This window comes from Salmo salar, chromosome ssa11 (genome assembly GCF_905237065.1).
Source record: "Salmo salar chromosome ssa11, Ssal_v3.1, whole genome shotgun sequence".
Lineage (NCBI taxonomy): Eukaryota > Metazoa > Chordata > Actinopteri > Salmoniformes > Salmonidae > Salmo > Salmo salar.
The window spans coordinates 102,602,866-102,622,916 of NC_059452.1; the positions used below are offsets into that span (position 1 = coordinate 102,602,866).

The 20,051-nt window shown below is 40.1% G+C and overlaps 1 protein-coding gene across 2 annotated transcripts in view; it reads right to left on the reverse strand.

Annotated features, from left to right (window-relative positions):
• Positions 1-20,051, reverse strand: part of dclk1a (doublecortin-like kinase 1a) — a 182,713-nt gene that overhangs the window by 12,122 nt on the left and 150,540 nt on the right. For both annotated transcript variants that reach the window (XM_045690206.1, XM_045690207.1), the window contains 4 exons: positions 10,264-10,333; positions 9,789-9,964; positions 9,085-9,204; positions 498-644 (listed from right to left, as the gene is read on the reverse strand). In XM_045690206.1, the coding sequence (XP_045546162.1) occupies positions 498-644; positions 9,085-9,204; positions 9,789-9,964; positions 10,264-10,333 (513 nt within the window). The remainder of the gene's footprint in view (positions 1-497; positions 645-9,084; positions 9,205-9,788; positions 9,965-10,263; positions 10,334-20,051) is intronic.

Below are 20,051 nucleotides of genomic sequence, written 5' to 3' on the forward strand. Positions count from 1 at the left end.
AGTGATATCACTTCATCATTAAGAGAGAGTGTTTATATTTATGTTTATGTATTTTCCCTTTTTGTATTTTAACTATTTGCACATCGTTACAACACTGTATATAGATGTAATATGACATTTGAAATGTCTTTATTCCTTTGGAACTGTATTGTTCACTGTTCATTTGTATTGTTTATTTCACTTTTGTTTATTTATCTATTTCACTTGCTTCGGCAATGTAAACATATGTTTCCCATGCCAATAAAGCCCCTTGAATTGAAATTGAATGGATTGTGTGTGCCATATTTGATGAGTTTATCTTTTAACAGTGATGCATCAAACCCTTTCAGTGATGAGACTACTGATGATGCGATTACGGATCCCACAACTCTCTCTCTCTCGCGTGCGCACACGCACGCACGCACGCGCACACACACGCGCACACACACACACACACACACACACACACACACACACACACACACACACACACACACAAACACACACACCTCTCTTACCAGTAGGTTTTCTGGTTTGATGTCTCTATGTACGATGTTGAGGCTGTGGAGGTATTTGATGGCGTTGGCCAGGTTGTAAAGCATCCCGCTGGCATCTCTCTCTGTGTATCTGTTAGTGGACGTGATGGCATCAAACAGATCGCCCCCCTATGGACAACACAGAGAATTACATGCAACAATATTAATACAATCCCAATATGGTCTCGTGTGGCTCAGTTGGTAGAGCATGGTGTTTGCAACGTCAGGGTTGTGAGTTCGATTCCCACGGGGGACCAGTATGGGGGAAAAAATGTATGAAATGTATGCATTCAGTACTGTAAGTCGTTCTGGATAAGAGCGTCTGCTAAATGACTCAAATGTAAAATGTACCACAGTATGAGTCATAAAACCTAGCGGTCACACAGGGAAATAGTTCCAATCATTTTTCCACCATTCATTTTTCCCCATAGGGGATTTTAGAAACACTTAAAATAAGGGCTGTGTTTTGTGTAGGGTGTGTGCCTGACGTGACGTTTTGATAACCGTGTAAATCTCTCTGCGACAAGGTGACTTTTATCAACACGTAAACAACTAGTTTGCGTGTGAGTGTGAAGCAGAGTCCTGAGCAGTGTTCAGGGTAACGCCTTACAAAAGTAGCACATTACATTAACAAATTATTATTATGAGTCACGGTGTCACGTTCTGACCAGTAAAAGGCTCATTTGTAATTGTAGCATGGTCAGGGCGTGGCAGGGGGTGTTTGTTTTGTGTGTTCTGGGTTTTTTTGGTTCTAGGGGATTTTGGTTCTAGTTTTCTATTTCTATGTTTCTTTTTCCATGTGTGGCCGAGTATGGCTTCCAATCAGAGGCAGGTGTCTTTCGTTGTCTCTGATTGGAAGCCATACTTAGGCAGCCTGTTTTTCCTGTGGGTTGTGGGTGGTTGTTTTCTGTATAGTCTGTGTACCTTATGGAACTGTTTCGTCATCTGTTTATTTTGTTTTGAGTTGTTCTTTTCTAAATAAAGAAGAAAGATGAGCACTATACCCGCTGCATTTTGGTCACCGTTCATCGATGCCTGTAACACACGGAGTAAAGTACCGTGTTATTTTTTTCAAATTGTGTGAAATATATTTCTTTATTTAACTGTTATTACAGTTATTTTGTGAATCATATCTCTACCGCGCGTTTCCATGATCCGATCTCTACTTATTACCTCATTTAGTTCTAGAGCGAGCGGAGAAAGGCCGTTTGGAGAAACGTCATGACGGCCGCTGTCCATAGAAATGTATAGAGGACGAACCTCTTTAATAAAACTAAAGTAAAAGTACACAATAATGACAAATGGCAACAGACATAATACAGTTATTAGTATTTATTTCAGATTTTCCAGAGGGAAGCGAGAAACCAGAAACCCATTTTAGCCAATATGGAGTAAACTGGAAATCATGTCCGTGATATCTTGTAACAAGAACATCGAGAAAGCTCCTGAAAAATACACAAAATAACCTAAAACTATATACATGAAAATGTACTTTATATTTGACTGTAGAAAGGCTTAGTACTACATTACCTGTAAACAATAGTGAGTTATTACAAAATATACAATCAAACATTAATCAGATATATTAAACTTTGTACATACAGAGGTCTTGATGAACAGTTGAGGTCTTGATGAACAGCTGAGGTCTTGATGAACAGCTGAGGTCTTGATGAACAGCTGAGATCCGGATGAACAGCTGAGGTCTCGATAAACAGCTGCGGTCTTGATGAACAGCTGAGGTCTTGATGAACAGCTGAGGTCTTGATGAACAGTTGAGGTCTTGATGAACAGCTGAGGTCTTGATGAACAGCTGAGGTCTTGATGAACAGCTGAGGTCTCGATGAACAGCTGAGGTCTTGATGAACAGCTGAGATCTTGATGAACAGCTGAGTTCTTGATGAACAGCTGAGGTCTTGATGAACAGCTGAGGTCTCGATGAACAGCTGAGGTCTCGATGAACAGCTGAGGTCTTGATGAACAGCTGAGGTCGTGATGAACAGCTGAGGTCTTGATGAACAGCTGAGGTCTTGATGAACAGTTGAGGTCTTGATGAACAGCTGAGGTCTTGATGAACAGCTGAGGTCTTGATGAACAGCTGAGATCCGGATGAACAGCTGAGGTCTTGATGAACAGCTGAGGTCTTGATAAACAGCTGAGATCTTGATGAACAGCTGAGTGGTAGAATCAGGTGTATTCAGCTATTTTAACAAAAAGCCTAAATAACCCTGTGGCTCGTCAATGCGAAACAGAATGGTCAAAATAGCCTCTTCCCGGTAGGCGAACCCAGGACCTTCCAATCCCAGGGCGGTAACACTAACTGTTACGCTACGAACCCTTTTATAGATACATTATATGTACAAAAGTATGTTGACACCCCTTCAAATTAGTGTATTCAGCTATTTCAGCCATACTGAAAGCCCTTTTCGTGCAAAGCAATGATGACGGCACGTGTTTCCTTGCAGGTAACCATGATTGACACAGAAAGAACAATGATTCCAAGCACCACCCTCCTTTTGAAGCTTCCAATCGATATTCGAACTCAATCAGCATGACAGAGTGATCTCCAGCCTTGTCCTCGTCAACACTCACACCTGTGGGGCCTGTTGGGGCTACAGGTTAGCAATGAACCCCGAGCCGGGATTGCTAACAAGGCTGGAAATTCAAAACATCAAAAATCTAACAATTTCAATTTCTCAAACAATCAACTATTTTACACAATTTAAATGATAAACATCTCCTTAATCTAACCACATTGTTCGATTTTCAAAGAGGCTTTACGGCAAAAGCATAAAGTTAGATTATGTTAGGACAGTACATAGCCACAAAAGTACAAACATCCATTTTCAATTCAAGGTCAGGCGTCACCAAAAGCAGAAACCAGCTTGAATTATGCACTAACTTTTGTCAATCTCCATCAGATGACACTCCTAGGACATTATGTTATACAATACATGCATTTTTTGTTCCATCAAGTTCATATTTATATCCAAAAACAGCATTTTACAGTAGCGTGAAATTCAGATTTTTTCTTCTCTGAAATGCTTCCGGTGAACATAACAAAATTACTATTCGAAAACATTGGTAAATTATAATATTGTCATTCAAAGAATAATATATTATCATCTCGTAATTGCTACCGAATGGCCAGATCTCAAAATAACTTTACTGGGAAATCACATTTTGCAATAAACGGGGTGCTATGCTAAGAACAACAGGCTATGCTATACAGTTAGCATCATCTAAAATCGATAATAACATTGTAAATATCCCCTTACCTTTGATTATCTCCATCAGAAGACAGGCATCCCAGGTCCGGAAGGCATCCCAGGTCCGGAACAAATGTGGTTTCTTTTGACAAAGTTCATAATTTATGTCCAAATAACACCAAGTACTTAGCGTTCATTATGCTCCCACAAAACGTGGTGGGGGACTGTAAAATCACGCCGAAAAGCTAAAAAAACCTAGTAAATAATCTAATTATGTTCGTTCAAACATGTCAAATGTTGTTTAGCATTTATCTTTTGGTCCATTTTTAACGTTAAACATCAGTAATATTTTCACACAACCTATCCTATGTCGAGATAAACAATGAAGACAAAACTCACGTTTCTCAGATTTATGCGCAGGCACAAAAAAATGAAGTGATGACATGTCAACTTCCTTGGATTCTAATTTGCTCTCTGTTTATCATAGACGCTTCAAACAACTTTATTAAGATCGTTGACATCTAGTGGAAGCCGTAGGTGTTGCGAAATGAATCCTTTCTCACTATGGTATCTATAAAACAATGACACTAAATAGTACAGTCACAAAATTCACATTTTTTTTAATCTATTTTTCACAGGTTTTTGCCTGCAATATGAGTTTTGTTATACTTACAGACACCATTCAAACTGTTTTAGAAAATTCAGAGTGTTTTCTATCCGAATGTGTTAATAATATGCATATCCTAGCTTCTGAGTTGGTGTAGGAGGCAGTTAAAAATGGGCACATATTTTTTTCAAAATGTCTCAATACTGCCCCCGAGCCCCAACAGGCTAACGAGAGAATCACTGACATGATGTCAGCTGGTCCTTTTGTGGCAGGGCTGAAATGCAGTGGAAATGTTTTTTGTGGATTCAGTTAATTTGCATGGCAAAGAGAGACTTTGCAATTAATTGCAATTTATCTGATCAAGCTTCATAACATTCTGGAGTATATGCAAATTGCCATCATACAAACGGAGGCAGCAGACTTTCTGAAAATTAATATTTGTGTCATTCTCAAAACTTTTGGCCACGACTTTATAGTCTTGCAAACCAGCTCGACTATAATGCATACACAAGTGAAGCAGAAGCTTAAAATAGGGCTTGGTTTCACACAGACTGACACACACACTGAGACTCACAGGCTTAGAGACACACAGTCATTAAAATGAGAAAACTGTCAAGTCTCCTCTTGTAACTGTGTTGCTTTCCTCAATCGCTCACTTCTCTCTCTCTCTCTCTCTCTCTCTCTCTCTCTCTCTCTCTCTCTCTCTGTATCTCTCTCTCTTTGCCTTCCTCTCTCTCTCTCTGTATCTCTCTCTCTCTCTGTCTCTCTCTCTCTGTCTCTCTGTATCTCTCTCTCTGTCTCTCTCTCTGTCTCTCTGTATCTCTCTCTCTCTGTCTCTCTCTCTCTCTGTCTCTCTCTCTCTCTGTCTCTCTCTCTCTTTGCCTTCCTCTATCTCTCTCTCTGTCTCTCTGTATCTCTCTCTTTGCCTTCCTCTATCTCTCTCTCTCTCTCTCTCTCTCCTCTCTCTCTCTCTCTGTCTCTCTGTATCTCTCTCTCTTTGCCTTCCTCTATCTCTCTCTCTCTCTCTCTCTCTCTCTGTCTCTCTCTCTATGCCTTCCTCTATCTCTCTCTCTCTCTCTGTCTTTGTATCTCTCTCTCTTTGCCTCCCTCTATCTATCTCTCTCTCTCTCTCTCTCTCTCCCTCTCTCTCTCTATCTCTATCTCTCACTCTCTCTCTTTGTCCCTGTGTTGTGAGGGTTGACACTGGAGACAGGAAGCAGGTACAGGGAGAACATTGAATGAATAACGGACATAAAACAAGACAGGAACAGCGTCTGGACAGGGGACAAAGTAACAACATCAATGCTGAAACAGGGAACAAACAGAGGAACAGACAGATAAAGGGGAGGCAATCAAATACTGATGGAGTTCAGGTGGGTCCAATGAGGCGCAGGTGCGCGTAACGAAGGGGACAGGTGTGCGTAATGATAGGCAGTCTGCCGCACTCGAGCAATAGAGCGGGAGAGCGGGAGCAGGCGAGACATGTGTTGCCTTTTCCTCAATCTCCCTCTCTCTTTCTCTCATCCCCATATTTACCCTCTGTCCCTCTCTTTTTCTCTCCCTCTCTCTTTATGCCCTGTGTCAATTTATCTTTAAAAAAATTTATCGAAGCTCTTTATTGCTTTCTCTCTGTCAGTTTGTTACCTCTCTCCTCTTCCTCCCTTTCTCAATGTGACTCTCTTTTGCTCTCTTTTTCTCTCTCTCTCTACTCCTCTCCTCTTCTTCTCTCTCTCTCACTCATTCCCTCCATCCATCTCTACTCCTCATCATCCCTTTCTGTGTGTGCAGGTCTGGCTCCAGGCATAAGAGGTCGCTTAGGGCATTTGACCTCTAGGGGCCCTCGACCAAAAAATAAATATATATACAGTGCCTTCAGAAAGTATTCATACCCCTTGACTTAATCCAGATTTTGTTGTGTTACAGCCTGAATTCAAAATGGCTAAAATATATATATTTTTAATTACCCATCTACACACAACATTTAATAATGACAAAGTTAACAAAATGTTTTTAGAAATGTTAACAAATTTATTGAAAATTAAATAAAGAAATATCTAATTTACTTTAGTATTCACACCCATGAGTCAATACATGTTAGAATCACCTTTGGCAGCAATTACAGCTGTGAGTCTTTCTGGGTAAGTCTCTAAGAGCTTTGCACACCTGGATTGGACAATATTTGGTGAAATCCATGAGCGTTTTTTTTCCTCTCTGGCAACTGAGTTAGGAAGGACGCCTGTATCATTGTAGAGACTGGGAGTATTGATACACCATCCAAAGTGTAATTAATAACTTCACCATGTTCAAAGGGATATTTAATATCTACTTTTTTTTACTCATCTACCAATAGGTGCCCTTTGTGAGACATTTGAAAACCTCCCTGGTTCTTTATGGTTGAATCTGTGTTTGCAATTCACTGCTCGACTGTGGGGCTTTACAGATAATGTGAGGTACAGAGATGAGGTAGTCATTCAAAAATCATGTTAAACACTATTATTGCACACAGAGTGAGTGCATGCAACTTATTATGTGACCTGTTAACCTGTTAGGGCTAGGGGGCAGTATTGACACGGCCGGATAAAAAACGTACCCGATTTAATCTGGTTACTACTCCTGCCCAGTAACTAGAATATGCATATAATTATTGGCTTTGGATAGAAAACACCCTAAAGTTTCTAAAACTGTTTGAATGGTGTCTGTGAGTATAACAGGACTCAAATGGCAGGCCAAAACCTGAGAAGATTCCATGCAGGAAGTGGCCTGTCTGAGAAGTTGTGTTTCATCTTGGCTCTTTTTATTGAAGACTGAGGATCTTTGCTCTAACGTGACACTTCCTACGGCTCCCATAGGCTCTCAGAGCCCCTGAAAAAGCTGAACGATATCGAGGCAGCCTCTGGCTGAAACACATTATCGCTTTTGGCAAGTGGCCGATCAGAGTACTATGGGCTTAGGCGCGTGCCCGAGTCGACCGAATGCTTTATTTTCTTTCGTCTGTTTACCTAAACGCAGATTCCCGGTCGGAATATTATCGCTTTTTTATGTGATGCCGGGCTATCTACTGAGAATATTGCAAAATGTGCTTTCACCGAAAAACTATTTTAAAATCGGACATATCGAGTGCATAGAGGAGTTCTGTATCTATAATTCTTAAAATAATTGTTATGCTTTTTGTGAACGTTTATCGTGAGTAATTTAGTAAATTCACCGGCAGTGTTCAGTGGGAATGCTAGTCACATGCTAGTCACATGCTAATGTAAAAAGCTGGTTTTTGATATAAATATGAACTTGATTGAACAAAACATGCATGTATTGTATAACATAATGTCCTAGGGTTGTCATCTGATGAAGATCATCAAAGGTTAGTGCTGCATTTAGCTGTGGTTTGGGTTTATGTGACATTATATGCTAGCTTGAAAAATGGGTGTCTGATTATTTCTGGCTGGGTACTCTGCTGACATAATCTAATGTTTTGCTTTCGTTGTAAAGCCTTTTTGAAATCGGACAGTGTGGTTAGATTAACGAGAGTCTTGTCTTTAAAATGGTGTAAAATAGTCATATGTTTGAAAAATTGAAGTTTTAGCATTTTTGAGGTTTTTGAATAACGCGCCACGGGATTACACTGGCTGTTACGTAGGTGGGACGATTTGGTGCCACCTACCCTAGAGAGGTTAAGCAAATATTTACACCTGAACTTATTTAGGCTTGCCATGACAAAGGGGTTGAATACTTATTGACTTAAGACATTTCAACATTTCATTTTTTATTAATTTGTCAAAAATGTCTATAAACATAATTCCACTTTGACATTATGGGGTATTGTGTGTAGGCCAGTGACACAACATTCAGGGGTGTGAATACATTCTGAAGGAAAGCTCCCACACAACACAAAGACACATTATGAACGAGATGTGTCACTGGTAAGGAACTCAGTTGGGTTCTAGACTTATCGTTGAGAGTTAGAACAGTAGAATACAACAGGTGCCAAGTTCGAAATTCATTTGTGCATCAGCAGTTTTTCTCTTGTTATGTCGGTCCAGGGGCCTTGACATCCAGGAGGCCCCCATTAATAGTGTTAATCATTCTCACTCAGATATCATACTAACATGACATGAGTCATGGCAAAATGTGTAAAATTGTAGGAAATGTGCTTTAAAACCTGTTTGGGATAGGGGGCAGTATTTTCACGGCCGGATAAAAAAACGTACCCGATTTAATCTGGTTACTACTCCTGCTCGCCTTCTGAGAGCCAATGGAAGCCTTAGAAAATGTCACGTTACAGCAGAGATGCTGTATATTCGATAGAGATGCCGCAGAAGGAGAACAAATTGTCAGACAGGGCACTTCCTGCATGGAATCTTCTCAGGTTTTGGCCTGCCATATGAGTTCTGTTATACTCACAGACACCATTCAAACAGTTTTAGAAACTTTAGAGTGTTTTCTATCCAAATCTACAAATTATATGCATATTCTCATTTCTGGGCAGGAGTAGTAACCAGTTTAAATCGGGTACGTTTTTTTATCCGGCCATGCAAATACTGCCCCCTAGCCCCAACAGGTTAATTAAAACGGCAACATTTTCTCTTCGTCATATGGCAAACTGAAATATTGCCCCAAAAGACTAGAGCCGTCCCTGCACTAGTGGAAGTACACCAGTAAATCTGTTTTGCTTTGTTCTTTTATTCTTTGTGTTTTATTGTACTTGGGTTCCTTGAATGGCATCTGAAATTCAACACACACACACCCTAACATTGCCTACCTTGACCAGCTCCATAACCAGGTAGAGCTCACTGTAGGTGTCCATCTCCTCGATCAGCAGGACAATGTTGGGGTGTTTCACCCTCCTCAGGATGGCTACCTCATTCTGGATCATATGCTCCTGATGGGGGGAGGAGGGGGACAAGGAGGAATAGGGGAGGAGGAGGAGAAGGAGGATGAGGATGAGGAGGAGAGAGGAGGAGAAGAAGAGCAGGAGGATGAGCAGGAGGAGGAGGAGGCCACCCCCTCACTTCCCTGCCCCCCGCCTCCCCTTTCCCCCTGTTAACCCCTTCTCCCCTCCCCTTGCCCCCTGTTAACCCCTTCTCCCCTCATCTTGCCCCCTGTTAACCCCTTCCCCCCTCACCTTGCCCCCTGTTAACCCCTTCCCCCCTCACCTTGCCCCCTGTTAACCCCTTCCCCCCTCACCTTGCCCCCTGTTAACCCCTTCTCCCCTCATCTTGCCCCCTGTTAACCCCTTCTCCCCTCACCTTGCCCTCACCTTGCCCCCTGTTAACCCCTTCCCCCCTCACCTTGCCCCCTGTTAACCCCTTCTCCCCTCATCTTGCCCCCTGTTAACCCCTTCTCCCCTCACCTTGCCCCCTGTTAACCCCTTCCCCTGTAACATTGCTCATTACCCCCCCTGTTACCCCTTCCCTTATCCCCTGTTAACCCTTCCCCCTCACTTTACCCCCCTTCCCTCCTCACCTTCCCCCGGCATCGGCCCTTGTTAATGATTTTTAGGGCGTATTCCCTGCCTGTGGAGTGTTCCACACATTCCCGGACCACCGCAAAGTTACCGTCTCCCAACATACGTCCCACTCTGTAGCGCTCCGATATGGAGGCAGGCACCGCAGGGATATCATCCTCTACTATAGACTCAGCTGGAGGAGAGAGGGAGGGAGGGAGGGAGGGAGGGAGGGAGGGAGGGAGGGAGGGAGGGAGGGAGGGAGGGAGGGAGGGAGGGAGGGAGGGAGGGAGGGAGGGAGAGAGAGGTGTTATGATATGAAGCAGTAATTTCAAAGATAAAGAGAGAGAGAGAGTGATGGAGAGGGGAAGTTAGACAGAGTGAGGGTCAAGGAGAACAGAAAAGAAAAGAAGATGGGAGGAAGAAAGAGAGAGAGAAAAAGAGAGAGGGGGAAGACAGAGAGAGAAAGAGATGGAGGGACCCTTCCTTCTTTACCTCCATCCCCCTCTTCCATGGAGCTACAGACTTTGGTAGAGGCCAGAGAGATAGATGAACCCTGAGACTCCTAGAGAGAGCGAGAGAGTGAGAGAGAGACAGAGAGAGCGAGAGAGAACAATTTAATTCACACATCTTCAGCACCGTCATTGCTGATATACTGTATAGAACTAATCCTGAAATGGAGTGAAGGAGAATCATCTCATCTATCCTGCTTCTCTGCTCTCCTCTCTGTGTGGTCTATTCATCTCTGTAGCTACGATAGTGTCTGTTTGTCTGCTAGTCTGTCTGTAGCCATGATCGTGTCTGTCTGTCTGTCTGTCTGTCTGTCTGTCTGTCTGTCTGTCTGTCTGTCTGTCTGTCTGTCTGTCTGTCTGTCTGTCTGTCTGTCTGTCTGTCTGTCTGTCTGTCTGTCTGTCTGTCTGTCTGTCTGTCTGTCTGTCTGTCTGTCTGTCTGTCTGTCTGTCTGTCTGTCTGTCTGTCTGTCTGTCTGTCTGTCTGTCTGTCTGTCTGTCTGTCTGTCTGTAGCCACGGTAGTGTCTGTCTGTCTGTCTGTCTGTCTGTCTGTCTGTCTGTCTGTCTGTCTGTCTGTCTGTCTGTCTGTCTGCTGGTCTGTCTGTAGCCATGGTAGTGTCTGTTTGTCTGTTTGTCTAAAGACAAAGACTCATTATAGAACCAGTCAACACTCCCAGTAGTTGCCATGGCAGCACTAGGAAGTCAGGAGAGAAGGGGAGAATGGGGGAGAGAAGGGGGAGAGAAGGGGGGAGAGAATGGGGGAGAGAAGGGGAGAGAGAAGGGGGGAGAGAATGGGGAGAGAGAAGGGGAGAGAGAAGGGGGAGAGAATGGGGAGATAGAAGGGGAGAGAGAATGGGGAGAGAATGGGGAGAGAGAAGGGGAGAGAGAATGGGGGAGAGAAGGGGAGAGAGAAGGGGGGAGAGAATGGGGAGAGAGAAGGGGAGAGAGAATGGGGGAGAGAATGGGGGAGAGAAGGGGAGAGAGAATGGGGGAGAGAAGGGAGAGAGAAGGGGGAGATAAGGGTTTAGAGAAGCGGGAGAGAAGGGGGAGAGAGGGAGAGAAGGGAGAGAAAAGGGGGAGAGAAGGGGGAGGTTGGGTTGTAAATTAGTTTCACATCTCTTCTATCATTTTCACCCCTCCTCTCTCTGTCTACCCTCCTCTCTCCTCTCTCCTCTTTCCTCCTCCTCCTCTGCTCTCTCCATCTCTTTGTCTACCTTCCTCTCTCCTCCTCCTCCTCTGCTCTCTCCATCTCTTTGTCTACCTTCCTCTCTCCTCCTCCTCCTCTGCTCTCTCATCTCTTTGTCTACCCTCCTCCTCCTCCTCCTCTGCTTTCTCCATCTCTTTGTCTACCCTCCTCTCTTCTCCTCCTCCTCCTCTCTCTTCCTCCTCCTCTGCTCTCTCCATCTCTCTGTCTACCCTCTTGTCTTCTCCTCCTCCTCTTCCTTCTCTCCATCTCTCTGTCTACCCTCCTCTCCCTGTCTACTGTCCTCTCTCTAGTCGTGGTTACACCTTGCATTTACATGTAGTTGTTGTCATCGGATCAAGAGGATCTGCTCACTTTTTGATGGAGATTTGTTGCGTCTACACATGGTAATAAAACGTGTCTCTTAGAAGCCCCACTGTGTCCATATTGTGACCAGATTCACTGGTCCCTCCCTGTATGCAAATGAACCCAACCTCCCTTATGACACAAGCTGTAGGCTCAGGTGGATTGGCTGTGTTTAGGCGGGTCTTAAGAAGAATTAACGTAGCAAAACTGTCCATTTCGAAAAACCTCTAACATGACAACCTACAGCAAGACACATTGTCAAATTCTGAAAATGGATAAACGCGACAATGGATAAAAAGTGCAAAAGAGCACACATATGAAGCAAAAACCTATGTCTTTATAAAATAATAAATACTATGTCTTTATAAAGGAATAATACTGTCTTTATAAAGGAATAAATACTATGTCTTTATAAAGGAATAAATACTATGTCTTTATAAAGGAATAAATACCATGTCTTTATAAAGGAATAAATACCATGTCTTTATAAAGGAATAAATACCATGTCTTTATAAAGGAATAAATACTATGTCTTTATAAAGGAATAAATACTATGTCTTTATAAAGGAATATATACCATGTCTTTATAAAATAATACATACTATGTCTTTATAAATAAATAAATACCATGTCTTTATAAAATAATAAATGCTATGTCTTTTTAAAGTAATAAATACTGTGTATTTATAAAGGAATAAATACTATGGCTTTATAAAAAATAAATACTATGTCTTTTTAAAATAATAAATACTATGTCTTTATAAAGGAATAAATACCATGTCTTTATAAAGGAATAAATACCATGTCTTTATAAAGGAATAAATACTATGTCTTTATAAAGGAATAAATACCAGGTCTTTATAAAGGAATATATACCATGTCTTTATAAAAAATAAATACTATGTCTTTTTAAAATAATAAATACTATGTCTTTACAAAATAATACATACTATGTCTTTATAAAATAATACATACTATGTCTTTATAAAGAAATAAATACCATGTCTTTATAAAATAATAAATGATATGTCTTTTTAAAGTAATAAATACTGTGTATTTACAAAGGAATAAATACTATGGCTTTATAAAATAATGAAATCTATGGCTTTATAAAGGAATAAATACTATGTATTTATAAAGAAATAAATACTATGTCTTTATAAAATAATAACTACAATGGCTTTATAAAGGAATAAATACTATGTCTTTATAAAATAATAACTACAATGGCTTTATAAAGGAATAAATACTGTATTTATAAAATAATAACTACTATGTCTTTATAAAGGAATAAATACTGTATTTATAAAATAATAACTACTATGTCTTTATAAAGGAATAAATACTATGTCTTTATAAAATAATAACTACTATGGCTTTATAAAGGAATAAATACTGTCTTTATAAAGGAATAAATACTGTCTTTATAAAGGAATAAATACTGTATTTATAAAATAATAACTACTATGGCTTTATAAAGGAATAAATACTGTATTTATAAAATAATAACTACTATGTCTTTATAAAGGAATAAATACTGTCTTTATAAAATAATAACTACTATGGCTTTATAAAGGAATAAATACTGTATTTATAAAATAATAACTACTATGGCTTTATAAAGGAATAAATACTGTCTTTATAAAATAATAACTACTATGGCTTTATAAAGGAATAAATACTGTCTTTATAAAGGAATAAATACCGTAGACCGACCCATATTTGCATAACCCCCAACAGATCCACAGATGATGCAATCTCTATTGCCCTTTCCCACCTGGACAAAAGGAACATCTATGTAAGAATAATATTCATTGACTATAGCTCAGCGTTCAACACCATAGTGCCCTCAAAGCTCATCAATAAGCTAAGGACGCTGGGACTAAACACCTCTTTCTGCAACTGGATCCTGGACTTCCTGACGGGCCGCCCCCAGGTGGTGAGGGTAGGTAGCAACACATCTGCCACGCTGATCCCCAACACAGGGGCCCCTCAGGGGTGCCTGCTTTGTCCCCTCCTGTACTCCCTATTAACCCATGACTGCACGACCAGGCACGACTCCAACACCATCTTTAAGTTTGCTGTTGACACAACAAGAGGGCCTGATCACCAACAATGATGAGACAGCCTATAGGGAGGAGGTCAAAGACCTGGCAGTGTGGTGCCCAGATAACAACCTCTTCCTCAACGTGATCAAGACAAAGTAGATGATTGTGGACTACAGGAAAAGGAGGACCGAGCACGCCCCCATTCTCATCGACGGGGCTGTAGTGGAGCAGGTTGAGAGCTTCAAGTTCCTCGGTGTCCACATCACCAACAAACTATCACCAAACACACCAAGACAGTCATGAAGAGGGCACGACAAAGCCTCTTTTTGTCATGGGTCCTCAGATCCTCAAAAGGTTTTTACAGCTGCACCATCGACAGCATCCTGACTGGTTGCAACACTGCCTGGTATGGCAACTGCTCAGCCTCCGACCTCAAGGCACTACAGATGGTAGTGCGAACGGCCCAGTACATCACTGGGGCTAAGCTTCCTGCCATCCAGGACCTCTATAGCAAGTGGTGTCAGAGGAAGGCCCTAAAAATTGTCAAAGACTCCAGCCACCCGAGTCATAGACTGTTCTCTCTGCTACCGCACGTCAAGCGGTACCGGAGCGCCAAGTCTAGGACCAAGAGGCTTCTAAACAGCTTCTACCCCCAAGCCATAAGACTCCTGAATGGCTAATCAAATGGCTACCCAGACTATTTGCATTGCCCACCCCCCTCCTCTTTTACACTGCTGCTACTCTCTGTTATTATCTATTCATAGTCACTTTAACTCTACCTACATGTACATATTACCTCAATTACGTCAACTAACCGGTGCCCCCACACATTGACTCTGTACCGGTACCCTCCTGTATATAGCCTTGCTTGTTATTTTACTGCTGCTCTTTAAATATTTGTTACTTATATTTTATATTTGTTATCTATTTTTCACTGACACTTAGATTTCTTAAAACAGCGTCGTTGGTTAAGGGCTTGTAAGTAAGAATTTCACTGAAAGTTCAACACCTGTTGTATTCGTAGCAAGTGACAAATAAAATATGATTTAAATTGATTTGATCAGTTTGGACCTGTTCTGCACTTTATTGCTAGCGATTTGTCCGGAAAAAGCTAAAGATATACAGAATATAATATCATGTAAGATAATAAAATCGAAAAGGATTGTATTATATTCCAGGAGACTTATTTAGGTATAGGCCTAAACAGTACCAAAGTCTTTTAAAAAAAGTGACATGCTGAGAATTCGACCGTGGTTTGATTTACTAAAAATCATTGATGAGTGGTCATTCACTAACAGAGTCTCTTTAATTCATTGAGGGTTGATAGACTGATATAATAAAATTTCAGTATTTACACTGAATGAGAAATGGAGATGCATGGGACGGACTATGATGGACGTGACGAAGAAGAGTGCAGTCTAGGGCGAGGTCTAATGTTCCCCTGTACCTTTATATCAAGGTCTAATGTTCCCCTGTACCTTTATATCAAGGTATAATGTTCCCCTGTACCTTTATATCAAAGGTATAATGTTCCCCTGTACCTTTATATCAAAGGTATAATGTTCCCCTGTACCTTTATATCAAGGTATAATGTTCCCCTGTACCTTTATATCAAGGTATAATGTTCCCCTGTACCTTTATATCAAGGTATAATGTGGAGGTCTAATGTTCCCCTGTACCTTTATATCAAGGTCTAATGTTCCCCTGTACCTTTATATCAAGGTCTAATGTTCCCCTGTACCTTTATATCAAGGTATAATGTGGAGGTCTAATGTTGCCCTGTACCTTTATATCAAGGTCTAATGTTCCCCTGTACCTTTATATCAAGGTCTAATGTTCCCCTGTACCTTTATATCAAGGTATAATGTTCCCCTGTACCTTTATATCAAGGTCTAATGTTCCCCTGTACCTTTATATCAAAGGTATAATGTGGAGGTCTAATGTTCCCCTGTACCTTTATATCAAGGTATAATGTGGAGGTCTAATGTTCCCCTGTACCTTTATATCAAGGTATAATGTTCCCCTGTACCTTTATATCAAAGGTATAATGTTCCCCTGTACCTTTATATCAAGGTATAATGTTCCCCTGTACCTTTATATCAAAGGTATAATGTTCCCCTGTACCTTTATATCAAGGTATAATGTGGAGGTCTAATGTTCCCCTGTACCTTTATATCAAAGGTATAATGTGGAGGTATAATGTTGCCCTGTATCTTTATATCAAGGTATAATGTGGAGGTCTAATGTTCCCCTGTACCTTTATATCAAGGTATAATGTTCCCCTGTACCTTTATATCAAGGTATAATGTTCCCCTGTACCTTTATATCAAGGTATAATGTGGAGGTCTAATGTTCCCCTGTACCTTTATATCAAGGTATAATGTGGAGGTCTAATGTTCCCCTGTACCTTTATATCAAGGTATAATGTTCCCCTGTACCTTTATATCAAGGTATAATGTTCCCCTGTACCTTTATATCAAGGTATAATGTGGAGGTATAATGTTCCCCTGGACCTTTATATCAAGGTATAATGTTCCCCTGTACCTTTATATCAAGGTATAATGTGGAGGTCTAATGTTCCCCTGTACCTTTATATCAAGGTATAATGTGGAGGTATAATGTTCCCCTGTACCTTTATATCAAGGTATAATGTGAAGGTATAATGTCTCCCTGTACCTTTATATCAAGGTATAATGTTCCCCTGTACCTTTATATCAAGGTATAATGTGGAGGTCTAATGTTGCCCTGTACCTTTATATCAAGGTATAATGTTGAGGTATAATGTTCCCCTGTACCTTTATATCAAGGTATAATGTTCCCCTGTACCTTTATATCAAGGTATAATGTTCCCCTGTACCTTTATATCAAGGTATAATGTTCCCCTGTACCTTTATATCAAGGTATAATGTTCCCTTGTACCTTTATATCAAGGTATAATGTTCCCCTGTACCTTTATATCAAGGTATAATGTGGAGGTATAATGTTCCCCTGTACCTTTATATCAAGGTATAATGTGGAGGTCTAATGTTCCCCTGTACCTGTATATCAAGGTATAATGTTCCCCTGTATCTTTATATCAAGGTATAATGTTCCCCTGTACCTTTATATCAAGGTATACTGTTCCCCTGTACCTTTATATCAAGGTATAATGTTGCCCTGTACCTTTATATCAAGGTATAATGTTCCCCTGTATCTTTATATCAAGGTATAATGTTCCCCTGTACCTTTATATCAAGGTCTAATGTTCCCCTGTACCTTTATATCAAGGTATAATGTGGAGGTCTAATGTTGCCCTGTACCTTTTTATCAAGGTATAATGTGGAGGTATAATGTTCCCCTGTACCTTTATATCAAGGTATAATGTTCCCCTGTATCTTTATATCAAGGTATAATGTTCCCCTGTACCTTTATATCAAGGTATAATGTTCCCCTGTACCTTTATAGCAAGGTATAATGTGGAGGTATAATGTTCCCCTGTACCTTTATATCAAGGTATAATGTTCCCCTGTACCTTTATATCAAGCTATAATGTTCCCCTGTATCTTTATATCAAGGTATAATGTTCCCCTGTACCTTTATATCAAGGTATAATGTTCCCCTGTACCTTTATATCAAGGTATAATGTGGAGGTATAATGTTGCCCTGTACCTTTATATCAAGGTATAATGTGGAGGTATAATGTTGCCCTGTATCTTTATATCAAGGTATAATGTTCCCCTGTACCTTTATATCAAGGTATAATGTCCCCTGTACCTTTATATCAAGGTATAATGTGGAGGTCTAATGTTCCCCTGTACCTTTATATCAAGGTATAATGTTCCCCTGTACCTTTATATCAATGTATAATGTTCCCCTGTACCTTTATATCAAGGTATAATGTTCCCCTGTACGTTTATATCAAGGTATAATGTTCCCCTGTACCTTTATATCAAGGTATAATGTTCCCCTGTACCTTTATATCAAGGTATAATGTGGAGGTATAATGTTGCCCTGTACCTTTATATCAAGGTATAATGTGGAGGTATAATGTTCCCCTGTACCTTTATATCAAGGTATAATGTTCCCTTGTACCTTTATATCAAGGTATAATGTTCCCCTGTACCTTTATATCAAGGTATAATGTGGAGGTATAATGTTCCCCTGTACCTTTATATCAATGTATAATGTTGCCCTGTACCTTTATATCAAGGTATAATGTTCCCCTGTACCTTTATATCAAGGTATAATGTGGAGGTATAATGTTCCCTTGTACCTTTATATCAAGGTATAATGTTGCCCTGTACCTTTATATCAAGGTATAATGTTCCCCTGTACCTTTATATCAAGGTATAATGTTGAGGTATAATGTTCCCCTGTACCTTTATATCAAGGTCTAATGTGGAGGTATAATGTTCCCCTGTACCTTTATATCAATGTATAATGTTCCCCTGTACCTATATATCAAGGTATAATGTTCCCCTGTACCTTTATATCAAGGTATAATGTTCCCCTGTACCTTTATAGCAAGGTATAATGTGGAGGTATAATGTTCCCCTGTACCTTTATATCAAGGTATAATGTTCCCCTGTACCTTTATATCAAGGTATAATGTTCCCCTGTATCTTTATATCAAGGTATAATGTTCCCCTGTACCTTTATATCAAGGTATAATGTTCCCCTGTACCTTTATATCAAGGTATAATGTGGAGGTATAATGTTGCCCTGTACCTTTATATCAAGGTATAATGTGGAGGTATAATGTTGCCCTGTATCTTTATATCAAGGTATAATGTTCCCCTGTACCTTTATATCAAGGTATAATGTCCCCTGTACCTTTATATCAAGGTATAATGTGGAGGTCTAATGTTCCCCTGTACCTTTATATCAAGGTATAATGTTCCCCTGTACCTTTATATCAAGGTATAATGTGGAGGTATAATGTTCCCTTGTACCTTTATATCAAGGTATAATGTTGCCCTGTACCTTTATATCAAGGTATAATGTTCCCCTGTACCTTTATATCAAGGTATAATGTTGAGGTATAATGTTCCCCTGTACCTTTATATCAAGGTCTAATGTGGAGGTATAATGTTCCCCTGTACCTTTATATCAATGTATAATGTTCCCCTGTACCTATATATCAAGGTATAATGTTCCCCTGTACCTTTATATCAAGGTATAATGTTCCCCTGTACCTTTATAGCAAGGTATAATGTGGAGGTATAATGTTCCCCTGTACCTTTATATCAAGGTATAATGTTCCCCTGTACCTTTATATCAAGGTATAATGTTCCCCTGTATCTTTATATCAAGGTATAATGTTCCCCTGTACCTTTATATCAAGGTATAATGTTCCCCTGTACCTTTATATCAAGGTATAATGTGGAGGTATAATGTTGCCCTGTACCTTTATATCAAGGTATAATGTGGAGGTATAATGTTGCCCTGTATCTTTATATCAAGGTATAATGTTCCCCTGTACCTTTATATCAAGGTATAATGTCCCCTGTACCTTTATATCAAGGTATAATGTGGAGGTCTAATGTTCCCCTGTACCTTTATATCAAGGTATAATGTTCCCCTGTACCTTTATATCAATGTATAATGTTCCCCTGTACCTTTATATCAAGGTATAATGTTCCCCTGTACGTTTATATCAAGGTATAATGTTCCCCTGTACCTTTATATCAAGGTATAATGTTCCCCTGTACCTTTATATCAAGGTATAATGTGGAGGTATAATGTTCCCCTGTACCTTTATATCAAGGTATAATGTGGAGGTATAATGTTCCCCTGTACCTTTATATCAAGGTATAATGTTCCCTTGTACCTTTATATCAAGGTATAATGTTCCCCTGTACCTTTATATCAAGGTATAATGTGGAGGTATAATGTTCCCCTGTACCTTTATATCAATGTATAATGTTGCCCTGTACCTTTATATCAAGGTATAATGTTCCCCTGTACCTTTATATCAAGGTATAATGTGGAGGTATAATGTTCCCTTGTACCTTTATATCAAGGTATAATGTTGCCCTGTACCTTTATATCAAGGTATAATGTTCCCCTGTACCTTTATATCAAGGTATAATGTTGAGGTATAATGTTCCCCTGTACCTTTATATCAAGGTCTAATGTGGAGGTATAATGTTCCCCTGTACCTTTATATCAATGTATAATGTTTTCCTGTACCTATA